The sequence below is a fragment of the Arvicanthis niloticus genome, chromosome 2, assembly GCF_011762505.2.
Source record: "Arvicanthis niloticus isolate mArvNil1 chromosome 2, mArvNil1.pat.X, whole genome shotgun sequence".
NCBI classification, from domain to species: Eukaryota; Metazoa; Chordata; class Mammalia; order Rodentia; family Muridae; genus Arvicanthis; species Arvicanthis niloticus.
In genome coordinates this window covers 99831214-99859120 of record NC_047659.1, presented here as the reverse complement: position 1 = coordinate 99859120, position 27907 = coordinate 99831214, and the positions used below count along the sequence as shown (strand labels likewise).

The window sequence follows — 27907 nt, the reverse complement described above, 5'->3', positions numbered from 1 at the left end:
TTTTTAAGAACATCTTTGGTTTCTGTTACAACTCTTCCCTTAAAAAAATAAAAAGTAACTATCACCCCCAACAAGAGAAGTTCACCAACCTCTAATTGACACTCAGTCACTGCCCGCCTCTCCCAAAGTCAATGAATGACTACAATGTTATTGTGAATTATTACAATCATCAACAGTAATCAAACTTCTTTCAAGTAAATCATTACTAAACTAAATGACTTAAGGAAATACTAAAATGATAAAACTTTTTAAATTTTGGCTTTAATTAGCTTTAAAATAAAAGCAACTTACAGTATTTTTATCATCAGAGTACATTTTAGCAAACAGATATATAGATTTAATATAAAGATACAACCCAAAATTTCTCAACTTTTACTTGTAAAATACACAAAATTATACATTTAGTTTGACTTTCCAGTCATTAGTGTCTTTGTTAATATCAAAGCTCAATCCTGGAAACTAACTTTTAATGCTGTCATATATTTAGTCATAGAAACCAAAGTTTTTTTTAATTCTATTTTTAAATTCAAACCAAATGATAAAAACCAAATCATAATGTAAGCATTTTAAAGGTAACTTGGGATTTTAGGAATGTTTAATAATAATAAATTGGTTATATCATTCTCCTGTTAAAATTCTTCAATAATAGTAGCTCAAAATTGCCTCAAGTTTCTCTACTTGTGAGAGAGTTGTGGCCTCAAGAGGACTATGAATTGGCAGTTGATCAAACTGTGGATTGTGCAGGTCAAGACTCATTCTACTCTTCTCTGTGTATTCAATGTCTTCTTTAATAAACAGCTTCACTGGCTCCCTACTGGCCTGAGACTGATATAAAATCTCTTTGATATTTATTATTCAAAGGCCCTTAATTATTGAGTCCCCATTTGGCTAGCTAATTTTACTATCTTGAGTCTCCAAGACTTAAACATCATCTATAATTTCTCATTAACCTACTCACCTCAATAACGACTCCTGCTTCTGTCATGTAGCTAATTTCAATATATTTAGAATAAAAATTAGATGCCATTTCCTCCAAGATGCCTCTTGTTACTACCCCTAGTTTAGAGGAGATACTCCATTCTAAGTGCTGCCCTATTTCTCCTAATGTTCTCTTAACATTGTGTTCTGATCATTTGTTTTATTGCTTGGTGAGTGCAGGATTTGACTGTCTTTCATAGATCTACTCTTAGCATCTAGCATAGTACCTACTGTTACTTGTGCCCTTCCCCCAGCCTTGAGTAGGCCTGAGAGATCTTGCTTACCACAACAGACCAAGTGATAGGATCTAGGTGGAGTTAGCCACCTTAGCTGCACAGAACACAGAAGCAGAACTGCTCCTGGGCTTGCCTTGAGACATCTCTGGCCGTGACCTAGAACGGATTATGGATTACCCCACCCATCTCTGGCTGAAACCAGGAGGGGTTTTGGGTTTGGGCCTTCCCCTTTAAATTGAGAGCTGAACATTAAAGGTTTGAGCCTTGATCAGAAAACTTTGTCTTGGCTTCATCTCTTCTCGCCCTCCGTCCCCTTTCATTCCCAGTCCCCCTTTCAGGTGAACCCAGTTGATTTGTGGCCACAGGCAGTTACAGTTACTGAATTTCTGAGCATGTAATACCCAGGTAGAGCAAGTATAGGATACCATCCTTAATGGTCAACATTATTTTCCCCCAGTTCTATTATAAAATTGAAATGATATAGTATTTGAAAAAGAATGGCCCCTGCAGACTTATGTATTTGAATTCTTGTTCAACAGTTGGTGGAACTGTTTGGGAAGGATTAAGAGATGTGGCCCTGTTGGAGGAGATATGTTACTGGGGGTGGGCTCTGAGTTTTAAAAAGCCCATGTCATTCCTAGAGAGAGCTCCTCTCTCTCTCCCTTTCTCTTCTCCCCCTTCCTGCCTCTCTCTGCTCTGTGGTTTTTGTCTTAACATGTAAGCTTTCAGCTACTGCTCCAGAGCCATGCTCCCCACCATAACGGCCATGGACTTACCCTCTGAAACTATAAGCAAGCTCCCAATTACATGCTTATTTTTTATAAGTTTCCTTATATGTGTCTATTCACAGAAATAGAAAAGCAACTAAGACAAATGGTGTGTATTTCCACTTACATGGACTTAAAATTTTCTTGAGACAGGCTTGGCATTCTGTTATTTTAATGATGATGATGATGATAATGTACTTATTATCATTGTCATTGGTTTATGTGTGTGCATGATGCAGGGGGAGATTGTATGTGCTGTAGCATGTATGTAGAGATTGGAGGATCATTTTGTAGAATCAATTGTATCTTTTCACTTTTGAATGGGTTCCAGTATCACAGTTATGTTGTAGAAGTAACAGCAACAGCCTTCACCTACTGAGTGTCTCACTGGCCCCAATATGTTCGAATTATTTTTTTTCTCTTGAAAAAAACTGTAGAATTCTTTGGACCAATAAAATCAGTGAACATATTCATTAAAAGGTATAAAAGTGTTTTTAATAACTTTAGTAAAAAAAAAACCTGTAAACACAAACTCTATCAATGTGTGAATAGAGATATAAACTGATTTATGTAATACGGTAAAGAGAAACTTGCTGATATAAAACAACAACATGGCTGACTCTTATAGACATGATGTTTACTTAGAAAGACTGACACACAACAATACTGTGTCATTCTGTCTATATTCAAGAACAGACAAAATCTGTAGTGACAAGAGCCAGAAGAGTTCTCGTAAAGGAGTGTAAATGACCAAAGGGGGCACTGAGAAACTTCAGGGTGCTGAAATAGAATACTGATCTGTGATCACTATATGTAAGTGTAAATAATATAGTATATGTGTATATTATGTGTGTATGTTTATAATATACATATATACATGTATATATGTAATATACATATATACAAATTTACCACATTATGTACTTGACAGTATATACTTTTTTTAAAAATATTCCCCCCAACTCCATGGGTTTGTATCCCTTTTCACTATTTTTCTCTCCCAATTTAATTTAATGCTCTTTAAAGCATTAAAATTTGTATACATGGGATCCAGTAATTCATATTTGGCATTTTGACTACGGGTATTTACATAAATTCTGTACTATAAAACATGAGCTACTAAAATCACTACAAGTTTTTTTTCTCTTTGCTCCATTAGCCTATTTATGATTTCAGCTTTCACATTAGTACAGATAAAAATTTGCATACTTCTGTTTGGTTATACAAATGAGAAGAAGGGGAAATCATTCATTCCTATGATCTGCTTCCAAGTACCTTAAAAGTCATCCTTGGACATGTATGACAAATGTGTAGCATAATGCAAAGAGGAGATACTTCATGGAGAAACTTCTAATAACTCCCCGCCATAGAAATAATGTTTTCCTGACTGAGCACCTAGTAATGTATTAGGCACTGCCCTATTTCCATGGCCTTGAGAAAACCAACAGCTGAAAAGAGAAGCAATTAGGAGTGTTTGACACTCTCTCTATCTTGAACCATGTGAGCACTTCTGTAAGAGCTGATTTGTTTACTAAATTCAAGTTTTAAATCTTTTTTTTAAGATTTATTTATTTTATGTGAGTACACTGTCACTGTCTTCAGACACACTAGAAGACCCCATTACAGATGGTTTTGAGCTGCCATGTGGTTGCTGGGAATTGAACTCAGGACCTCTGGAAGAGCAGTCAGTGCTCTTAACCGCTGAGCCAACTCTCCAGCCCTCAAGTTTTAAATCTTGAATTTATGTAAAGCTTCTGTAAGGCAAAGGACACTGTCAACAAGACAAAACGGCAACCAACAGATTGGGAAAAGATCATTACCAATCCTACATCTGATAAAGGGCTAATATCGAATATATACAAAGAACTCAAGAAATTAGACGCCAAACAACAAAATATCCCCATTAAAAAATGGGGTACAGAGCTAAACAAAGAATTCTCAACTAAGGAAACACGAATGGCCGAGAAGCACCTTAAGAAATGCTCAACATCCTTAGTCATCAGGGAAATGTAAATCAAAACAACACTGAGATACCACCTCACACCAGTCAGAATGGCTAAGATCAAAAACTCAGGTGATAGTAGATGCTGGTGAGGATGTGAAGAAAGAGGAACACTCCTTCATTGTTGGTGGGGCTGCAAGCTGGTACAACCACTCTGGAAGTCAGTCTGGCGGTTCCTCAGAAAATTGAACATAGCACTACCTGAGGACCCAGCTATACCACTCCTGGGCATATACCCAGAAAATGCCCCAACATATAACAAAGACATATGCTCCACTATGTTCATAGCAGCCTTATTTATAATAGCCAAAAGCTGGAAATAACCCAGATGCCCTTCAACAGAGGAATGGATACAAAAAATGTGGTACATTTACACAATGGAATATTACTCAGCTATTAAAAATAATGAATTCAAGAAATTCTTAGGTAAATGGATGGAACTAGAAAATATCATCCTGAGGGCTGGAGAGATGGCTCAGCAGCTAAGAGCACTGCTTGTTCTTCCAGAGGTCCTGAGTTCAATTCCCAGCAACCACATGGTGGCTCACAACCATCTGTAATGGGATCTGGCGCCCTCTTCTGGTGTGTCTGAAGACAGCTACAGTGTATTCATCATATATATAAAATAAATAAATAAATAAAATGTTTAAAAAAAAAAAAGAAAAGAAAATATCATCCTGAGTGAGGTAACCCAATCACAAAAGAACACACATGGTATTTACTCACTGATAAGCGGAGATTAGCCCAAAAGTTTGAAACAACAAAGATTCAACTACCAGACAACATGAAGCTCATGAAGAAGAAAGAACAAGTGAGGATGTCTAGGTCTTTCTTAGAAAAAGTAACTAAATACCCAAGGGAGCAAATATGGAGACAAAGTGTGGGACAGAATCTGAAGGAGAGGTTGTATGGTGACCATTCCACCTGGGTATTCATTCCATGTGTAGTCACCAAAAATAGACGCTGATATGGATGTCAGGAAGGGAAAGCTGACAGCAGCCCGATAAGGCTGTCTCCTTAGAGGTCCCCCAGAGTCTGACATACCCAGAGACAGATACTCGAAGCTAACCATTAATCTGATCAAAGGTTCCCAATGGAGAAGTTAGAGAGTAAACTGAAGGAGCCTTAAGGGTTGGTGGCCCCATTAGGAGAGCAACAATACCAACCAGCCAGAGCTCCCCAAGGTCTAAACCACAAGCCTAGGAGCACATATGGAGAGACACATGACTCCAGCTGTATATGTAGGGGAGGATGGCCTTGTTGGGCATAGATGGGAGACAAGGTCATTGGTACCTTAAAGGCTGAGCACTGAGTGGGGGGTGGAATCTGAGGGTGGGGAGGGGGATTTGGGGGGTAAGTGGGTAAACACCCTCATAGAAGCAGGAGGAGGGGGGATGGGATAAGGGGTTCCTGGGTGGGTGGGGGAATGCGGTAAGGGGATAAAATTTGAAATGTAAATATTATATCCAATAAAAGAGGGGAAAAATAGATTACAATTTTTAAGGTTTTCATAAGAGTGAGATGAATATTGTTACTCTCATAGGCATTGTACCAGTATAACACATTTAGGAATACAAGGCTTAGACCCAGCCCTTCTTTAACTTTTTTTGTTGGGAGCCGACTTTTAGCAGAAAGCGGCTAGATTATCTTTGCAGCCATCTGGAACCATATACCCTGATAAGAGATTTGGTTTTCAATAGCCTACAACTGAAGCACACTCTGATATCCCACATATTTTGTGTTGCTGTTTACTGCCCCCAGCTGCAAGGCACACAGTGCACGTGCTATCCACACTATAGACGCCTGTAAGGCTTACATCATATCCACACCTACAAGGCACGTGGCAAAAGCGTATAAATACCTCAGAATTCCCTTCAATAAAAGAGACTTGATAAAAGAGACTCAATAAAAGTCTTAATATGAGACTTGAGTCTTGAAGAGAGACTTGAGACTTGATTAGAACCTCTGTCTTGTCTCCATTCTTTGCGTCTCCTGCCCCAAGAGCCTCTCTCTCTCTCTCTCTCTCTCTCTTGACCAGAGCACTTAGCCCCAAAGCGTTGAGGCAGAGTGCAGGTTCGCAACATTTTTTTTAACTGATTTGAGATGGTCAGACTGTAAGTTAAGGGACTATAGCAAATTCATGGCTTGGAGTTTATTGTTAGGGTGTTTTCTATGTTTTATTTAGAAATAGTGAGTCCAGATTACTTTACATGGATAGTTGGTTTTCAAAACATCAGAAATCCACAGAATTGACATGACAAACATTTCTGTATTAATGTTCATTTTGATTAGAGACCTGTCTGCTCCTGACAGCTTCCTATATTGAATTCTAAGAAGAAATTGAGCATCTTTGGAGTTACTCCAGTTGTGGTGAGACAGCCACTAGGCAAGAATTGCCTCTTTCCTTCTACAGACAAATTACTGTCCAGAAAAGGACACACTTGCAGAATAGTCGACTGATTATATCTGCCTAGACAGAGTAATCAGCCCTTAATAATTCTGCAGCACTAAGGTCTGTCAGATGATCCTGGGCCAGAAGGCGGAAGAACAGATGCTCCAACATTTTGAAGTAGAGGGACTGTCCAGGTGTTCAGAGGTCTCTATAAATTGGTTAAGGTTTAGAAGCTATGCTTTGTGCTTCCCACAATTATAGTTAACTCAGTCACTCTGGATCTCTGACGGGGTTGAAAACTTATAGCCTCATAGCCAATCCTGGCTATTTACCTTGAGAGAAAAGATTTGAGTGGATGGTCGTCAACTGACATTCATCCTAAAGCCAGGTTCAGAACTAAATGTTTTAGTTTGGATAGACGACAGAGGTGCTGGTTAGTCAACAAAATGATGGACTGGGTATTAGGACTATCTTGTACCTCACTGGTACAAATCGGCATAATTATGCTCTAATTGTATTTTGAGAGAAAAGTTTCATTTTAACAGGAAGGGTGATGTGTAGGAGGAGCTAAGGTGGGAGGAGTACTGAGAGGAAGAGAAGGAATAAGAAGAGGAGGAGAAGGAGAGGAGAAGCTAGGTGATGAAAGAGAGGAAGAGGAGGGACACAGGGAGGCAGATGTTCATGTATCTCCACCAGTCAAAGATAGTTGATATATCGAGGTTGGGTAGTGGGTTACACCTCTGATTGAGCAATACCAAACTTATAAAGCCTATGATTAACATTTTTTTAAAAAATGTATAAATGCAAAAAGGAAAAGTGGGCATGGGATAGCGGTTTTCTAAGGGGGGGAATGGGGAAAGGGGATGGCATCTAAAGTGTAAATAAAATATCTAATAAAAAAAGGAAAAAAAGTTTTAAAAAAGACACTGAAAAAGAATAAAAACTGTACATTTCTGGAAATTTAGAAAACTACACTGATGTGCTGAATTCATGGATAATTGATTGCTTAGAAAGCACCGCTTTACTAAACCAGGATGATTCCTTATTGTACATTTTAAATATTTGTCCTTATGCAGTGTTTAAGGAAACAAAATAGAAATCAGAATAAATCAAGGAGTCTGGAGACCTGAAAAAAAAATCTTGAATTTAACACAGTAACCCTAGGAGACAGTAGTGGCACACATACCTTAGTGGTAACCAACATCTGTCTAATTGGACTCATGATCTACTTAACAAGAGGGAAAGTATGCCTAGTACTGGAAACCTAGCCAATTACTCAGTGCTAGTGAAGTCATGGATCTTAGAGAGGGAAGGACTAGAACTTCACCAAACCAGAATAATCCGTAAATACATCTAAATATTTGCCCTTATACTCAAAGATAACTGTAGTCCTCACCACTCATAAGGATTTCAACAGACAGAGACCATTACATAAAACAACAACCAATTAAAGTGAAGAGTTGTAGAACCCAGTTCCAATGAATACACCTACAATACAACTCAGGAGACATTGCTCAAAAGGGGGAGGAAAAACTGTAAGAGCCAGAGAATCAGGAGGTTTCTGTGAGACTATGTCTCCTCCTAATGTCTCCTCCATAAATTCTCACCAACATGATTGACTAAAGATGAGCTGAATGGAAACAACAGACATACCAAAGTGGATGGAGAAAAGCCCAAAGAACTACAAGTAACTAAGGAATGCTGAGAGTGGGAGAAATTCTTCCTCAGGGGAACACACCACTTAATTGGTTATCCAATACCAAATGGTCAGCCCTGAAAACATATATATGAATAACATTATACAGACTGAGCAGGTACATTTAGGAATGTATATGTATATACATACAAGCATTAACAACAATTAATGAGGAGATGTGAACTTGACAGAGAAAAGGGAGCATAATGGAAGGGGTTTAGGGAGAAAAGGGGAGGGAAAAATAATGTAATTCCACTATAATTTCAAGAATAAAAGAAAAAGATATTTTTAAGATTTAATAAATATATAGGTGACTTCTTACTAATATAAAAGAATTAGCATTATAAAGTTATTTTCAGCAAAATGGCATATTCATGTATAAAAGTTTGGTAAATAACTGTCCAGTCTTTAAGAGTTTATCTCTTAGGCAAATTCACAAGGACAGAAAAAAATAGGGGTTGTCAGGTAGATTAGAGGGAAAAGTAAAAAGAAATTACCAATAAGACTCAAGTTTCTCTGTGGAATGATGAAAATGTTCTGAAATTACATATCAGTACTGGTTATGCATTCCTGAATACCTTTAATATATATATATATATATATGTTGAACTTATCTCAATAAAATTCTCTTTTAAAGGTTAAAGTATTTGATTCAGGCTCACCAGATACCTGTCCTAAATAAGTGTAGCTACCACTCCTCCTCAAAGAAACATCTCTTTACAGCTGACGAAGGCCACCACAGAAAACTGCCTCTGTACATAAGCAGAGATCACTGCACCATTGGGAGCTCTGCCCCAACAGATACATCTAGAGCTCCTGCATTTATGGCTCAGTAGATATTCTGGAAGAGCACATGGAAAGGGAATGGAAAGACTGAAAGAACCAGAAGTCTGGGTACCAAATAGTCTCTTCTAGAAATGGCTGTGTAAACATTTGTGCATATATATACATACATACACATTTGTGTGACAATAATAATCAAAGAAAAAGAAGCTAACAACTTGAGAGTGGGGCATGATAAGGGCTAGAGGGGGAGGACCTGAGAGGAGCTATAGAGAGGAAGGGGAAAGGGCAAAGGGATGAAATTCTGTTTTAACTAAGAATGTATGAAAACTAAAATATTTTTCCTTATATTTAAATGTCTTAGGTCTGGGGGCATAAGTATGATAGAGAACTCTCCCAGAATGTGCCAAGTTCTGGGCCAGACTCCCATCAAGGGGATGTTTAAATATCTAAATTGGAAACAAGGAGAGAAAATCACAATAAACTATTGTGTAAATTATAGACTCAGATGCGCCCCCCCATGTCTTTGTTCTGAAGCTAACTGCTCAGGAACTAGACATGGCAATGCACCCCAATAACTTGATACCTGTGCCTCAATAATTCTATCTTCCTCCATTCTGATTTTTTACTACTAAGAAGAGTAACCTGAATCATTTGCCCTTAACTCTACTTCTGTCTATCTGATGACTGTTTTAAGCACTGTTTCCCAACCTTCCCAATTCTGCAAGCCTTAAATACAGTTCCTCATGTTGTGGTGACCTGCCAACCATAAGACTGTTTTTGTTGCTACTTCATAGCTGTAATTTTGCTACTGTTATGGACTGTAATGTAAATATCTGCTATATGATGCCAAAGTAGTAGTAACCCATAGGTTGCCAATCACTGGTTTAAAGGGTCGTTTGTTACAAGCTACAGATCAGAAACTGAATCTTATAAAAGAAATATAAAATCCTCAATAAAAGACTAGCTAAGAACTCCTAATGGACATTACCAACATTATTCACGAATACACACATTGGCTGATCACCACAAAACAGACTTTTAAAAAATGTACCAAGTGACTGCCAGGTTTCTTTACAGTGCAGGAACAGAGACAGAGACTGGATCCTCCCCAAATAATGTGAATCTTCAATATTTGAAATGTGAATATTTGAAACTTGTACTTAACCAATATTTTCCTTTAATGGTCTCTATTAGTTCATGCTGTCATTTCTCCCTATCCAGAATGGCATGGTAGGACACTGCTCTGTGCTGGTGTTTTTGACCTTCCATGACTGCACAGACTACACAAGAAAGGCTGAACCACAGGCAGCCTGAACCTCAACAGCATGGCCCATGATCCCATAAAATATGGAAAGATAGGCAGTAAGAGATGATGCCAGAAACTTCTTTCTCATCCATCTTCAGATTTTGCTGGAGGTTCCTATGAGGCAGTTTCTCATCTACCTTCTGAGGTCCAATAAGGGTGGATTACCTTCCCTGATCCTCAAAGTACAACTTCAAGTTTAAGAAAAACTGCTTAGCACCGTGTGCAAATAGTTCCTCAGCTACAAAATGTCCCCAGCCCTGTGCTGTTTACCATCAGGCTCCTTTAGTTTCAGCATTATCCTGGGGACAAGCTGAACATATGATGCTAAGCTGCTCTCCATGTAGTAAGTTGGTTCTACTGATCTGTCAGCATGCTTGACACATAACTTGTTTGGGTCTACTCTCACCTTTTGCCTCAATGCAGACAAACTCTTGATCGAGCCATAGGTTAACTTACTGTGTTACATACTTAAACCGGTTATCTCCACTCAAGCAAAACCACTGACTGGTCATCCTGAGGCTGTGCTACCTAGCTAGAGTTCTTGTATTATCCTAGATTTGGACCTTTGAAATTTATATCCTGGATAGTTCATCTTTATTTCAAAGAGAGCTTCACTATGTAACCCTGGCTGGCATGGAACTCATTATGTAGAATAGGCTGGCACTGGACTCACAAAGATCTGCCTGCCTCTGCCTCCTGAGTGCTAGGAATAAAAGTGTGTGCCACCATGCTTAGCTTTGCTTAATTATGTGTGTCTGTGTGGGGGTAAATGCATAGTTTAAGTGCAGGCGCTGTGAGTCTAGAAGAGGATGTCAGGCCAAACATGGGTCCTCTACAAGAGCAGTATATACTCTACTACTGATCCAGCTCTCCGGCTCTCACTTTCTTAAAACAGTAAAAACAAACAAAACAACAGAAACAGAAACAAAAACAACGTTGTGTATGAGTGTGTAGTAGTATAAGGAGGTTAGAAGGCACTTTTCAGGAGTTGGCCCATTCCTTCTTTCCACCACATGGGTCTTAAGGACTGAATTCTCTCTTTATAAATTACCAGAGAGTTCTAATGAAGACCTACAGCCTTCATCCTCATCCTCTAATATGGTCTTAGACCTTTTCAAAGCCACTTAGTTTGCAGTATTACTTTTCAAACTATGTCTATGAGGATTTTTAATTTTAAAAACTTTTATTCAAGATTTAATTTTATGTATAGGTGCTTTGCCTACATGTATGTATGGTACCCTTGGAGAGCAGAAGAGGGTGTTCGATCCTGGAATTGGAGTTATAGACAGTTGTGAGCTGTTATATGGGTGCTAGGAGTTGAACCCAGGACCTCTGGAAGAGCAGTAAGATGCTCCTAACCTCTGAGTATTTCTACAGTCCCCAGTGGCAACTTTTACCTTTTTTTTTTTTAAACTGTATTGTTTAATTTATTCCTCAAGCCTATCTCAGAGTCTGTTAAAGCCTAAATCAGTCCAAATAAATATTCTTTTATGATGAAACTTAGAACAAATATATGGTCTATATAATGAATTTTCAATAACCTTAACACTCTCCGAAGTCCCATGACAACTTTTGAAAACTTCCCTTAATTTTATGTAAAAAGTATTTCTATACCACAAATAACTGAGAATTTTTTTGTGTTACTTTTACTTGCTCAGTCAGTAACATATTTACTCAATCCCTAGCTTGATCAGTAATTGTTAAATATAAACACTATGTAACAATTCAACGAATAGACCATTCTTAAATATTTTCTCCTCAATTTAGAGACCATGTGTTTCTGGGAGTATCTGAAAGGACATTTATCTTTTTGGATGAGATCATGTAACTTGAAAAGCTTTATTAACTAAAACCTTACTAAAAATGCAAATAAAAACTGTGTAGCCCTATAAACACAACAAACCAATCTGAAGTAACTGATCTAACTAATGCTTACAGGAAAACAGGGGAGCCCTAGGGCTCTTGTCTGCAATGCAGCTAGTGCATTTTGCTGTGTAGAACACCCACACAGAAAAGTTACTGTTGTTAATACTCACAGCAATAGTATATTCACACACCAATCAATAGTCTGTCTTAGCCAGGGTTTCTACTCCTGCACAAACATCATGAACAAGAAGCAAGTTGGGGAGGAAAGGATTTACTCAACTTACATCTCCACATTGCTCTTCATCACCAAAGGAAGTCATTACAGGAACTCACACAGGGCAGGAAGCAGGAGCTGATGCAGAAGCCATGGAGGGGTGCTACTTACTGGATTCTTCCCCTGGCTTGCTCAGCTTGCTTTCTTATAGAACGCAGCAGTACCACCAGCCCAGAGATGGCACCACCCACAATGGGCCCTCCCACCCTCCCACCCTTGATCACTAATTGAGAAAATATCTTACAGCTGGATCTCATAGAGGTATTTCCTCAAAGGAGGCTCCTTTCTCTGTGATAACTCCAGCTTGTGTCAAGTTGACACACACAAAATCAGCCAGTACACAAACCAAAAGAAGACAATATGCCTATCAAAAGCAGACATGGAACAAATTCTGACATCTGACCTATACTGAAGAGGGAGAAATCTTCCTTTGGTTCTCCATTTAAATGCCTTTTAGTGTATCCGTATGATAGGTGGAGTTATTTTTAATATTTATTTTTACTGTCTTTATGTATGTATATCTGTGAGAATGTACACCTGCCTGTGGAGATCAGAAGAGGGTGTCAGACCCCAGCTGGGACCCAAACTCTGGTCTTCTGCAAGAGCAGCAAGTACTCCTAACTGTGAGCACCATCTTTCCAAGCCCCACTCAGTTATTTTTGTCTTATACTTTGTCAACACCTGCTCTCCAGAGTCACATTATGTAACTGCAATCTGTTATTTCTTTTGTGATATAAAAACTTGTTTTTATAGGGGAGATGGCTCATCAGTTAAGAGCATTAACTGCCCTTCCAAAGGAATGGGGTTCAATTCCCAGCACCCACATAGCAGCTAACAATCATCTGTAACTCCAGTTCCAAGGGAATCTGGCACCTTCTTTTAGACTCTGAGAGCACTGCACACATATGGTGCACATACATGCCGACAAAAAACACACAGAAAAAATGAAAATAACATTCAAAAAGTTACAGGAAAACAAAAGGGTGGGGCTAGAGAGATGGCTCAGTGGTTTTGAGCAATGACTGCTCTTCCAGAGGTTCTGATTCTCAGTTCAATTCCCAGCAAACACATGATGGCTCACAACCATCTGTAATGAGATCCAATGTCCTCTTCTGGTATGTCTGAAGACACCTACTGTGTACTCATATACACAAAATAAAAAAGTAAATCTTAACAAAACAAAATGTGCTGCTGCTACTCAGTCAGGATAAAGCAAGGCTTTTAAGTCAGAATTCCTACAAAGGACCTATGCCATAAAACATTGGGTATGTAACTTTCTGTTCTGTATCTACATGAGTGAGGATCAAAGAGGTTGAAACTATTCAAACCGAGTTCTGATGTGTATATTTCAGATCTCCTTGTTAAGCCAATCTTGTGGTTTTAAAAAATAAATCAAAGAAAGTGACAATTTTGTAATTCCTAAGTGAACCAATTCGGACTTTAATACCTAGAATCCTTCTTTTAGTAAAGCTCTAGTGACATTTGTATTGTTGCCATTTATAAAGTCTTATTAAACAAACTATAAAATGTGCAAATATAGTTAAAATTCCAAAGTTTAAGATGAGGCTAAGCAAGCTTACTTTACATGGAGGCTAAGGGCTAAAGTTAATTATCTGGTCCTGGTAGTATAGACCTGTAGTCCCAGTTACTCGGGAAGCTGAGGTAGGGGTTTTGCAAATTCAATGCCTCCCAGAAATAGAGTTAATCCAAGAATGGCTTCTTTTTGTTGTTGTTGTTTTTGGGTTCTTTTGTTTGTTTGTTTTTTGAGACAGGGTTTCATCCCAGCACTTGGGAGGCAGAGGCAGGCGGATTTCTGAGTTCGAGGCCAGCCTGGTCTACAGAGTGAGTTCCAGGACAGCCAGGGCTATACAGAGAAACCCTGTCTCGAAAAACCAAAACAAACAAACAAACAAACCTGTCTAGTGTTCTGAGTTAATCGAAGGATGAAATACTCAACACCTGGAGCAACAATTCTTTAAAAACTATATAAATTTTTTTTCTCTCCAACTTAATAAAAGCCGTTTGACAGTTTAACAATGTGGTTTACTCAGTACCTTCTCAAGTATGGATAAAACAAAACAAGATGCGGTTTTCCCCCTCTGGAAGTCTCTCTCTCTCTCTCTCTCTCTCTCTCTCTCTCTCTCTCTCTCTCTCTCTCTCTCTCTCTGGGGTGTGTGTGTGTGTGTGTGTGTGTGTGTGTGTGTGTGTGTTCTTCTATGACTTAATTCCTTAAATATTGAGGCAAGGTATGACCCAAATCCAAAGCTCCCTAGATTCAGTTAATCTTGATTAGTCAGTTTGCTCTCAGGAGTCTGTCTCTGCCTCTTAAGCACAGCTATGATAGTGCAGGTGGCTGGCCTCACTGGGCATTTTCTTGGACGTTAGGGATCCCAACTATGATCCTCATACTTGCATGGCAATCACTTTACCCAGCCTTCCTCATCAAGTTTTTAATCTGGTGATGGGTCAGACAGGCAATTAAAAAACATCACACAATAAATAAAACTACCCAAATACATGGAAGCAACTACGAGAATGTGCTCTTCACAGAATAAAGCCATCTGTCAGAGCAGTCTAGGTGACACAGCTGGAGACAGAGCCATAGGAAGGGATCTCTGCAGACAAAAATAAGCAAAACTTTTGTGTAAAACATGCAACACACTATAAAACTGAAGCCAGATTAGTGTTACTGGGTCACATGTTATACACAATCCTCATGTTATTTCAGTGTTTGTCAGGGAATGGAGGCCTCTAAGGCAGAATACTTATGCTGATGATAATAAAAGAACTGAGTTACAGGATTCTAAGGAGTTGCCTTTTTCATTTATTTACATTTGTTGTGATTTCTCTGAAATATACATATCTGAATAGAATGTATTATGTCAGGAGAAATTATAAATCTAAGTGCAAGAATTCTAACAAGAAATTTTCCTTATTTCCCTTCTGAAAATAATAATAAAAAATTATCTGGTACAGGTAAAGTGCAATGAAGCTGGGACAGACCAAGTTCATAGTCTGTTCCTAAACACATTCTGTCTTATACTAAGACAACTTCAGCAGAAGTCTGTCTGAATGACTGTATTCCCAGAGTCTCTCCAAAGTAACAAAACTGAAGATGGAATGTTCATCAGAACTATAAAGATGTTTACAAAGACTCAAAGTAACTAAAAGAGATAAAAGGACCTTCAGTAAAACAGGGAGGCGAGGCATACTCTTTATTCAAATGTGTTTCCAAAAACTGGCTTCTGAATAGCAAAGTATCTATTAATGCCAAATTCCCTGACCCATTTCATTTTGCAAGAAAGTAGATGGGACATACTGCTGTACCATTATCCTAAGAAAGTATATTTTTATTCTACAATGTTTTATTTTTATTTAGTTTGGAATACTGTGTTCATGTAAGAATGGGGTATGCAAACCCATGTCTACACATGGGTGTGAAGGCCACAAGACAACCTCCAATGTCATTCCTCAGATACCGTCTACTTTTTCTTTTTGAAACAGGGTCTCATTGGTCACCAAGTAGGCTAGGCTGGCTAGCAAGCTATCACCCTGTCTCTGTCTCCCAGCACTAGGATTACAAAGATGCTATTGCATTCATTCTGTCCCCAGTGCTTCCCCCCACCCCCATCTCTGTGTTCTTTTATTGTTGTTTTGGTTTTTGTTTTTAAAAACCTATATAGTCCTGGCTGGCCTGGAACTTGCTATGTTGCTTAGGCTAGACTCAAATGCATAGCAACCTCTTGCCTCAGCTGAGTTCTGAGATTAGTTTTGTGTCACCACCTAGCAAGCCTTTAGATATATACTTGAACTTACATCTCAAAAAAATGAGGGAAGTGAGGGAAATGCAGCTGTACCTTTATTCTAGAAAAATTTATTTTTATTCTTCAAAGTTACACTCCTCAAATGTTAGGGGTTTTGTTTGTTTGGTTTTGGTTTTCTGAGACAGGGTTCCTATGTAGCCTTGGTTGTCCTAGAACTCTCTATGTAGACCAGACTAGCCTCAAATTTAGCGAGATCTACTGCCTCTATCTCCTGGGTGCTGGGACTAAGGTGTGAGCCACTATCACCCAGCCTTAACTAGTTTTGTAATAACCAAAACCAAGTAGTATGTAAATAAATCAAAATTGTGAATTACCTTGCTAACTTCTTTGAGACTTAATAGTTTTATATATTTTTTAGGATTTTTATATTTAACTAGATATCCAATTAAACTAGATTTAATTTATTTTCATTCTTCATTTGACTCTGTTCATTTAGACTCTCTGGTACAAACTGAAAAAGGTAGAAATCCACAAAAAATTTCCATCAAATAATTTCCCCTACATTTTCACACAGCAATTCTCTAGAAATCTTTGTTGTATGGCCCTAACAATGAACCTAACAAGAAATTTCCCTTATTTAGTTAGAGTGGACTGCCTGTCACCTAGTAACACATACAAAGGCCATTAGTTCTGTAAGTATTCATTATATCCACCATCTGATGCTACATTAATTGTAAATTTGAGGTACTAAGACCATATGATATGAAGGTATGATAGGAATCCTTTTTTGTTTAAGAAAATGTTCTACTTTATATTTTGGCTTACGTTTTCAATTAAAATGTACTTTTTTCTAATTCTGCTTCTGTCAAGGAATTTCTGATATTCCTGCAAGTCACATGATTAGAAACTGCCTGATCATTTGCATTTTAATTAATCAGTATAGTAAGGTAAACATAAACATGTATTACATTTAGATTTCCTGTTAGTATCTGAATATTCCAAATTAACAAGTTGTTTTAGGTACAAGTTGGAATGAAAATCTTTCTTATTTACTGAAATTTTACCAATCGCCACCTCAAAATTTCATAAGGAAAACTTCTAAAGTTTTGTTTAACACAACTGTTTTTGTTTTGTATGTGTGGGTATATACATATACAAGATCAGGTTATAAGAAACAGGTTCTAACTGGGCAGTAGTGGCACAAGCCTTTAATCCCAGCATTCAGAAAGCAGAAGCAGGCAGATCTCTGAGTTCTAGGCCAGCCTGGTCTACAGAATGAGTTTCAGGACAGCCAGGGTTACACAGATAACCTGTCATAAAAACAAACAACAACAAAAGAAACAAGTTCTTCCAACTGTCTGATGTCCTACTACCTCAAGTAAAAATGACTCTAGTGTATGTATTAAAACCAACCACTGGGCTAATTTAGCAATGAGCAGTGCTGAAAAAAAAATCTTTCCTGTACTATAATGACTTACTTTTAAATGAGACCACTATAACTTCTAATGAGGAAATGGAACTGGTCCTACTTTTCCACAAATGCTAGAGGTATGTTTATACCACAGTAATGATAATGGCTTTAGTCTCTGCTTTGGTTGACTATTGTTTTTCACACTTTGTCATTCAGAAAAACTAAAGAGGCATTTGATGCAATATATGTACAACCAAACCACAAAGGTGTTTCTTATGACAATGGAGTATTCATTTGCGCTTGATTTGCTTATACAAAATAAAAATTTAAGATAAAATTATATATTTTAAGGACATAGCAAGTCAAAACCTAGAACTCAGTCCCACATAGATGTGCAAGTATTCCAAGACATTTCTCAACTGCCTGTAGTAATTAAAAACTTAAGCATAAGGGGAATTAAATATTTTTGTGTCCTAGCAGTGGTGGTACATGCTTTTAATCCCAGCACTTGGGAGGCAGAGGCAGAGGCAGGCAGATCTCAGTTCTAAGCCAACCTGGTTTACAGAGTGAGTTCCAGAACAGCCAGGGCTATACAGAGAAACCCTGTCTCAAAACAAACAAACAAACAAACAAAATTGTGAATTTTCAATTAATTCCCATAAGAAGCTGAAACATTCATACAATAGCAGAATTTCTATTTTCTATAGCTAAAAATGCAGCTTTACTTGCTGTACTTAATTGATTTGACTTTCTTTAAAATGTATTATAAAGATAATTAGTCTGATTAACTGGAAGTTTCCATTTTACTATTTAGTCAAACATATCATTAAAGAGGAATTTATAAATAATTACAACAGAATTATCTATAATTTAATAATTTCTGTATATGATACCAGAGTAATCATAATTTCAAAGCAGTGGAAAAGGTAGTGAAACTAAATGCCACAGACAGATCATGCTTCTCAGTCAGCTATACAGACTGCTCCTAAACTCTGAAATGAAGTGATATATGAATTATAAATTATGATTCATGTAAAACTTTGAGGATTATTAGAAGTCAAATCTAGGTTGTTTTGCGTCAACTTTATAGGAATAAAGTTGTACTGTGGTTTTATGGTACATTTCTAATGATAATTCTCTTAAGACTCTTTAAAAGCTACACAGGATTTGCTTTAGTCATTTATTCTTCACTTAAAATATACATATGATTAGTGAAAGTTTAAGTATTAAATCAGTATCAGTATCTCTAGTATTAATGGGTAAGCCAGAACATTCAAAAGAAAGCATTTATAAAGTCAGTGATAGTAGAAGCCTATTCTGCCAAGAGTAAATACTGTTTTTGTTAAAGTCATGTAATTATGATAATCTTGGTTGATATGTATTCACACCAGTAAAGTAACATCTCCCAGAACTCAATCATCCCCCCAGTGTACCTGTGTGTGTATGTGTTTAGAATAAGAATATCTGGGAAGAAAGGAAGAAAGAAAGAGAAACCAACCATAAAGCCAAAATATTAAACAATAACCGATTAAGTTGGACCAAGTTAAAAATGAGAACTAGGGGCTGGAGAGATGGCTCAGTGGTTAAGAGCACTGACTGCTCTTCCAGAGGTCCTGAGTTCAATTCCCAGCAATCACATGGTGGCTCACAACCATCTGTAATGGGATCTGATGCCCTTTTCTGGTGTATCTGAAGACAGCTACAGTGTACTCATAAAATAAATAAATCTAAAAAAAGAAAAATCGTGTTAACATTATAAATAAATAAAAGTTTAAAAAAAATGAGAACTAAATTTAAGATATTAGCATGCATTGCAAAGAATTGCTTTTAGGAGAAAGAGCAATGACAGCAATGACAGCAATGAAAAAGAACTGCAATGGCAAATGTGGGCACTGCCACAGGCCTGGGAGGAAAGATATCCTTTATGCAAGTGCATGACAGGTACATTATTGAGATGTGAACATCACTTCATTAGAGACAAATGCCATTAAACTATCAATCATGAGCCAGGCAGTGGTGGCGCACGCCTTTAATCCCAGCGTTTGGGAGGCAGAGGCAGGCATATTTCTGAGTTCAAGGCCAGCCTGGTCTACAGAGTGAGCTCCAGGACAGCCAGGGCTACACAGAGAAACTCTGTCTCGAAAAACCAAAAAAAAAAAAAAAAAAAAAAAAAAACCCAAAAACAAAACAAAAAAACTATCAATCAGATACAACCAATCCTCTTGTCCTAATATCACGCTCTTATTCATCGGGTAACTTTATATTAAGTTTTCTACATAGCATTCTATATAGAGAATACACTCTCTGATGCAAACATCTAGTCTTCACAGAAATAAATTGATATTCTTACGTATATACATTCTCCTGATAGTGCGGATAAAAGTACAGGCTCTGTAGTTAGATTACTGAGGTTCCTGTTGATTTGCTCAGTGCTTTTGGGAACTTTAAATCTTCATATTTGCCAGCCACGGCTACGCAAAGAAATATTGTCTTCAAAAACCAAAACCCTTCATATTTGCTTTCTCATCTTTGAAAAAGAAGACTAATAATTCGACCTTTTTTCCTTGGGTTGTTGTGAGATTAAATGATGAAACAGTATGAAACAATAAGACACTAGTTTTCATACAGTAAGTGATTGTTATTGACAATGTTGGCATTTCTGAATCTAAACTGCTCTGAAGTGAGTCAGCTTCTGACCCTGAATAACTGATAAAGCAGGGTCACTCTGAAAAGTTACTCTGGAAAAAAGTCACAAAGCAATGTGCTGGCAGACCTGGCATGAAGGCTTGATCTGATGAATTCAAGGTCAGCTATCCCTGTGAGATAGGCAGTCCATCTGTCCAGGAGAAACCTTGGTTTAATACATAGCAAAGGGTTACAGACTCCAATTGCCAGCACATGCCTTTAATTACAACACTAGGGAGGCAGATGCAGGCTGATCTCTATCAATTTGAGGCCAAACTGGTCTACACAGGGAGTTTCAGGACAGCCAGGGCTATAAAGGAAAGCCTTTATAAAAAAAAAAACCTCCAGTTATAGCTAAAAATGCTAACCAGATTACCCACACGAACAAAGCACATCTTGGGTAGTGAGTTTGTATATGCAGTACTGATAAAGGACTATAGAGAGTAGAAAACATTAAGTCAAATCTTAAATGTATTCAAACAAGGCTGTTTCAAAACAAGCTGGGCATTAACTCTGTGGTAGAGCACATACCTAGCATGTAAAAGGCTGTTGGTTTAATCTCCAATACATGGGGGAAAAATCATCTAATCAAACAAACATTCAAACTTTCAGGCTGAAGGCCACCAGTTTATAGCACCTTTTAGTTCAGTAATAAAAGGTTTTAACCTAGAACAATGTCTATCAAAGGACTTTTTGGAACCTCTTTCTTTCTTTTAGGGCTGTGATCTTCATTCTCACGTCCTTGAAAGTTTTTTTTTTTTTTTTTTTTTTTTCTCCTCTTTTGGTTTTTAAAAAACACTGTTCTTTTCTCCATGGTCTACAACACTTATATCTCAGTTAATCTTAATCATTTCAACTAACATCTCAGATACCTCTAATTCTACCAAGAATTAACTAAGAAATAACTCATGCATCTTGCTTTGTGTCTGAGTCATGGCCAATTATTAGATGTCTATCCTAACTCTAGGCTTGTTCTTTCTTATGCTCCATTTTCAACTACCAGATAATGTAACTTAGTTCTATCATATCCTAACACAGATATATCAACTATTACTGCAGGAGTTGCTTTTTCCTCTTTTCCTATAGCAAGATCCTAGTCTTCCTCTGTCCAAATACCTCAGTGCTTCCCAAATCACTGAACAGGAAAATTCAAGGTCCTTACAATGTCTTGAGGACTTTGGACAGCACCAAAAGCTGTGCTTCTCTTGCTACCTCCCTTGCTTACTAACCTGTCTGGCCACACTGCTTCCACTTCCTCATTCTTCCCTTAATCCTACCAAGCTCATCCTGAGTCCTGGCTTTTTTTAAACCTACCATCCCCATCTGGAATTTGTAGAAGCCTTTCCACAAATGTCCTGGGTCTGAACTCCTCTCCTATTTCATAATTTCGACAAATAACTTTTTTATTAAGTGGTTACCTTAACCCTACTAAAAATAGAAACATCCCACAGAACTCACCTCACTCTCAAATGCTTATCTAATATTTAATTTTTTTGTTATTTCTCTCCAAAGAAAATATTAGTAATGTTTTATTGCTACATACTCCATGTGTAGACCGTAATTATTAAATATTACATTCTTAATGTTTACCAAAAACAACTCAAAAGCCTTCTCTTTCCTATAGCTTGCTTTTTTCTAGCCCTCAGGTAGCATACATACCAACTGATCACCACTGTCCTGCTTAAAAATTTTGATGTGGTCTCCAAATCCCATTAGGGATGGGTTTGGCCCTAAGTTTATTCAAGACTTTTCCTCATTTTTCCAAGTAGTTCCCAGTGTCTATACATTAAGACCTTCATTATGTCTGACCCTACTGTGTCACTTCATTTCCCTGTGCTTTCTCCACATACACCTCTGACAGTACTTGGCCAAACTCCGGTGCAGTCTCTTGGTCAAGTTTTCAACCTAGGAAAACTTGTTAAACCACTACCCTTCTGATTAGCTGGAGTCTTGTTATTGCTTTAGAAGAAAAAGCTAAAAAGGAGGGAAGTAAAGATGAAATTATTCATAAAGAACAAAGAATAACCTTCAACTCAAGGAAAATATCCATACGTCCTGTCAAGTAATAAATAAACCCTAAAGTCTTATACTAGGTTCATGTTAAAATCTTTTCCTCCAGTGCAGGCCCTGAGTAACTTTTTACCATTAACATAATTTAGAAAACTCTAATAGTTACTAGGATTCCATTTATCTTTCCATTCTGCTGTAGAAGTGTCTGAGGCAGGAACTGTATTTAACCTTCAGCAATTGCTTGCAGGATTGGGAGTATAGCTCAAAGATAGAGCCCTTGTCTAGCATGCATGAGGCCATAGGTTTGATATCAAGCATCATAACAAACTTTTATTAACTGAGTTAATATCCAACTGAAGGATAAAGTTAGATGGGTGAAGTTAGGCCTGAAAGAAGTATATGAAGGGCTGGAGAAATGAAGGGATGGCTCAGTGGTTAAGAGCACTGACTGCTCTTCCAGAGGTCCTGAGTTCAATTCCCAGCAACCACATGGTGGCTCACAACCATCTGTAATGGGATCTTCTGTTGTGTCTAAAGGTAGCTATAGTGTACTCATATACATAAAATAAATAAATCTTTTTTAAAAAGAAAAAAAAAAGAAGTGAAGGAAAGAGAACTGAGTGAAAGGGGGATTATACCTCTAACTTTCTCAATTCTTTCCACTTTATGTTTAGAAACTAGAACTCTAACATTCTATATATCTACAAGTTTATAGGCATTATTAATATTGATAATACCTTATAAAAAGAATACTTTTTGTTCCAGGCATGAAAATATTAAAGGAAAGCATACCAACTAGATAGTTTTATTTGTTTGTTTTGGGGGAACTGTTTGCTGTTTTGAGACAGGGTCTCACTATATAGCTCAGGTTGGTCTTATATTCATGCCAGTGTTTCTTCTTTCAGTGTCTGGAGTGCTGGAATTATAGGTGTGCACCAAGAACACATGACTCCCAAATAGATATTTTCAAAAGGTGATTTTTCAAATATATTTATGTATGTATTTCAAAATATAGTAAACAAATTTACACAAAGCACTCACCATATAAAACATGTACAAGAAAATAATTTTAAAGCAGTAATACATTTTATGAATTTCATTTACATTTAGGATTTCTCCCTTCCATAAATTCTATTTTAATTTGTATAAAATCAAAGCCATTATAAATATGAGATTTCACTATTTTCCTGAATGTATATTTTAGTTTTCACAAGTGCTTAAACATCTTTGTGAAAATACCTAGACTATGCAAAATTTTATATACTCTTCACATGTAATTCATATAAACTTGTATTTACAGTATAAAAGTTATAATGTAGAAGCAGGGAATCCACAAATTATTTTCTCCCAAGGTTCTTTAGAATCAACTAGAAACCTATAAAAACAGGTAGCCACAAACCTACCTACAGAGTTGTTCTTCATTTTGAATCAAACAGGTCCGATTAGATAAGACTGAGAAACATTTCCCTAACATTTCATAACTACATGGGAGAGTTTCTAAAATTTGAGCCCCAGTCTCATCAGTGGAATGCCCTGCACTTAAGCACTCCAGGGCAGACTTTTTTAAAACCCACTGCTTTGGTAAGGTTTAACCACCTCGTTATCCACTAAGAAACTCAAGTTCACAAAGCTAACTGGTGACATTCCTAGAGTGAGGGCCATTTCTGTAGACCCCTGCTCTGTTGGGCTTCTTCCTTCTTTCCTTTAGCCCAGGCTCAAATAGCAATTCTCCTCGGCCTCCAGAGTGTTGTAATTATACATATAGTTCACCACAGACAGATAGTGCAATTTCTCCATGTACTTCTTTTCACATACATGGTTATATAGATATATATGATTCACAGCACCACTTAGCACTGGGTATGTTAAAACTGAGCTAACTTGAGATACTTTTGGGTCTAATTTAAAACAAAACTCTTGCTAATTATCATATGCTTTTCCTATAAAACTGTTAATCCATATCCTTCAAACTAAAGTTTCATTTTAACTTCTAAGTCAGTATTTTAAAACTTCAAATTCTACTGTTTAAAAAAACAGGGTTTTGCTGTGTAGGGCAGGCTGACATGGACATGCTACCTTCCTCTCTCAGCCTGAGTGTTGGATTACAGGCATGTACTGCCACACTGGGCCTCAAATTCTTTTAAAAGTCTGATAGCAGCCAGGCATGGTAGTGCACACCTTTAGTCCAGCACTCTGTAGGCAGATCTTTTTGAGTTCTAAGACAGACTGGTCTACATATCAAGTTCTAGAACAGCTAAGACTAAAGAGACCACATCTCAAAAGGGGTTGAGAGTAATAGAAAACCATATCATTGTTCTTTAGAAGCATTATTTTGATTTCTAAACTTGGTGACAAGTTTATTATATAAAATACATATTTCTATATATTCAAGTTACACTATCCACTAACAAGTGAGAATAGATTTCCTTTCATATTAATGAATTTTAGTACATTAACAAATCACTGGCTTATTGATAGACTTCTCAACGTTATTATAGGCACCTCACTTTTCAAATGTTTTTAAAGGGTAATACTGGACTATGAGTGTAGCCAAGTGTTAGAGTACTTGCCTATCACACCAGAGTCTTTAGGTCCATTTGACAGCACTAAAACCACAAAGGTATTATTTTTTTAAAAAATCATTAAAAATATGTCAAGTACAAGCTTCTACATTTGAGTACATTTTACTATCTAAACCTTGCTACATGCTTGATTGATGTCTTTCTAAAGAATTATTATTACATAATTGAAGTTGTTAGGATTTTTTTAATCCCTTTCAAGGTTGTCATATATTTTGGCATTTCAAATTTCAATGATTTTTTGTTTTGCTTCTGTATTTTGGGGAGGAAGTTGTGTGCAATGCTTTATCAAAAGCATACGACATTACTCAGGAATTCTTAAGTCTTATGGGTCACACTAGAACACAATGTATCTCTGAGACTCTCAAAACAATGTGAGGATGTCCATTTTCTAGTTAATATTCTAAGTAGGATTCAGATGAATGAGACTTTGCACCAGGAGTTTTAATAAAAGTCCTCCTCTGACCCCTTTAAAAATTTGGTTATCAATGTAAATTTGAAGTTTAAAACTTATATTCTGTAAATGCCACCAAATCACTGAATGGTGCTAAGAACGTGCCTCTCAGAGCACAACAAAACTAAAAATGGAAGATCAGAATCCCAGCTAAATAGTCAAATGATCTTAAGCACCTAGGAAATCAGGTAAAGCTAAAAGTCTGCAGTCTATTTGTGTTATCGTATTGAATTTGAAAACTGCCATTTCACTTTCCTGGGGGTTATAAGACTGCGGCAGACACATGGCCTGGGACTGGGGGATGGGAGGGAAAAAGGCTCCCCCCCCAAAAAAAAAAAAAAAAAAACCCTAAACATGTTTATTTTCAGAGGTGGACTCGGGCAGGAGGCAAACATCCACAAGGCCTACTACTGAGCCTTCGGGGCCGGTCCCAACGGGGCTGCCGACGCCGGTCACTGGCCTGGCGGGCAGACGCCGCAGCCGCCCGCGTGGCGCCGAAGACTGAGCCGGGCCAGGGGCGGGGGGCTCGCACGTGCCCGGCGGGGGCGGGGCGGCGAGCGGCGGCGACCCCGGCTCCGGGAGGCGGGCGCGGCCGGTTCGGCCTCCCCCGCGGCGGGCAGCCTGCTGCGGTGGACGAAGGTGCGCGTCACGGAACCGATGGAGCCACACAGAGACGTCTAAGTCATGCAGGAGGCGCCCGGCCCCGGCCCGCTCCCGCCGCCCCGACCCCTCCTCTCATCCGACAGAAAGACAGACAAGAAGGGTTCCCGACCTGTCGTGCCCTGCATGTTCAGAGTCTGTCATGTTTGGTCAAGAACGGGGCGGGGCTGGAGGGCAGGTCTGGAGGCCGGCGGCGGGGCGCGGGGAGGACCCCTGCGCCGCCTGCGGGCACCTGTTCCCGGCCGCCGCCGACAGGTGACGAAGTGGTAAAAACTCACGGTTACTAGTGAGCGACACAGACACAGACTTTCCAGTCTATTAACAACCACGCCAGAGAGATGGGGCTCTAACTGCAAAGACTGGGCAACGGCCCCGCGCTGCCGGCGCTGCCGCTCTAGTCTGTATTCGCCGCCGGAGGCTGAGGCGTGGGAGCCGGCGGGCGGCGTGCAGCGACGCGGGGATTTGGACAGTCGCCGTAACGGTGATTTCTCCTCACCAACATGGCGGCACCCGAAACAGGCGGCTCAGAAAATGGCGCCGACCGCAACACCTTACCCGGGACTAAAGGGCAAGTGAGATTCCTCCGCGAACCGCGGCCCTCTCCCAGCCCGCCGGGGCTGAGCGCATTGGCCATTGGAGGAAACTGCCCGTCAATCACCTCCAGGGGCGGGCTTTTAAGACACTCGCTGCGGCCGCGGAGGCAGCAATCTGGTGTCTTGTGAAGCTAGGGATGCGGTCTGGTGGCGCCTGTAGTTATATCGGGTGGGGCAGGCCACCCCGGCAGGCCTGCGGTGTCCACTAGGTCCTCTGTGCCCGTTTCTCGATGTTCCTGCGAGACTCCTCGTCTAAAGCATTCCGGACCCATTACACTATCCCCCTGCACCCCGCCATCATTACTGAGCGACAAAGGAACTCAGGACTGGCAGTTATTTTTGTAAAAAAAAAAAAAAAAAGAAAACCTTTGTTGCCGAAAGAACTCAGAATCATCCTTAAGCCGTTAAACTTGTGGCTGTTATGTCTCCGTAGTGTAAGGAAGACTGCTTGGCATGCAGCTTTTTCTAATAATACTAAATTAACCCAATCATTACTCGACGATTAAAAATAGCTATTGAGGTCATTAAAATATGACCTTATGTCTGTTAGCATTTTATATGTGGACTACATTCGAGTATTTCATAAATAAGAACAAGACTGCATTTCTTCATATGTCCGTGGCCTTCAGAAATAATCTTGAAATGAGTAATGCATACTTCGTTCTGAACGAAAGTTAATTGCTTTTTTTATTAAAATGATAAGCTTAATGTCCAATCTTCCTAAATACATGACGTCTTTTGTCTTTGGGTGTTCTGATGTGTAAATAACGTGCATTCAAAGAGCAATTGCGATAAGTATGAAAAGAGAAAAATCAGTTTTTGTTACATTTTTTAGTTGAACGCAGCTATTGACAAGATTTGAACCTGCCGGGAGCCAAACGTAGGAAATTACCTGCTGTTCTAAGAGAACCTTAGGAAATTACCTGCTGTTCTATAAAGACTAGTCAGTACAAGGTTAAGGACGTTCGCAGGTCTCAGGCCCCAGGAACTTAAAAGAACATCTGGTTATGACAATGGGATGGTCTAGGGCAATAACGATATGACAGTGGACTGGTCTTAGACAATAGTAGGATAGCCCTAAGCAATGACCCTCACCCAAACTTCCCGGTTTGCTGTGTCTTTATAACCTGCCCCACAAATTAAAGTTTCAGAGCTTGATCAGAACGTCAGACTTGCTCTCATTCTTTGTGTCTCTTGTCCTTTCATTCTTTCTCCCCCTTCCCTAAGGTCTCGTTGAATCCCCTCGGGCAGGGGCATGAACCCTAACAGTTCTTCAGGTAGTAGCCCATTGTTTATAGGAAACTTTTAAAAGGGCACGCCTATTTTATCTAGAAAAGTAATCCTAGTTTTTGGAACTAAAATGTCAAGCCTCTTTATTTAATTAACTGATTTACTAAGGACGGCGAATAGCTGAAGTTATCCAAAGGCTTTTGAGGTGTAACAGCTGC

The 27907-nt window shown here is 38.6% G+C and overlaps 1 protein-coding gene across 2 annotated transcripts in view; it reads right to left on the bottom strand.

Moving 5' to 3' along the window:
• Zc3h6 (zinc finger CCCH-type containing 6) overlaps positions 1 to 26415 on the bottom strand; it is a 57656-nt gene extending 31241 nt beyond the window's left edge. For both annotated transcript variants that reach the window (XM_034495379.2, XM_034495380.2), the window contains exon 1: positions 25979 to 26415. In XM_034495379.2, coding sequence (XP_034351270.1) covers positions 25979 to 26010 — 32 coding nt within the window. In that variant the 5' untranslated portion in view covers positions 26011 to 26415. The remainder of the gene's footprint in view (positions 1 to 25978) is intronic.
• Between the last annotated feature and the right edge of the window lie 1492 nt (positions 26416 to 27907).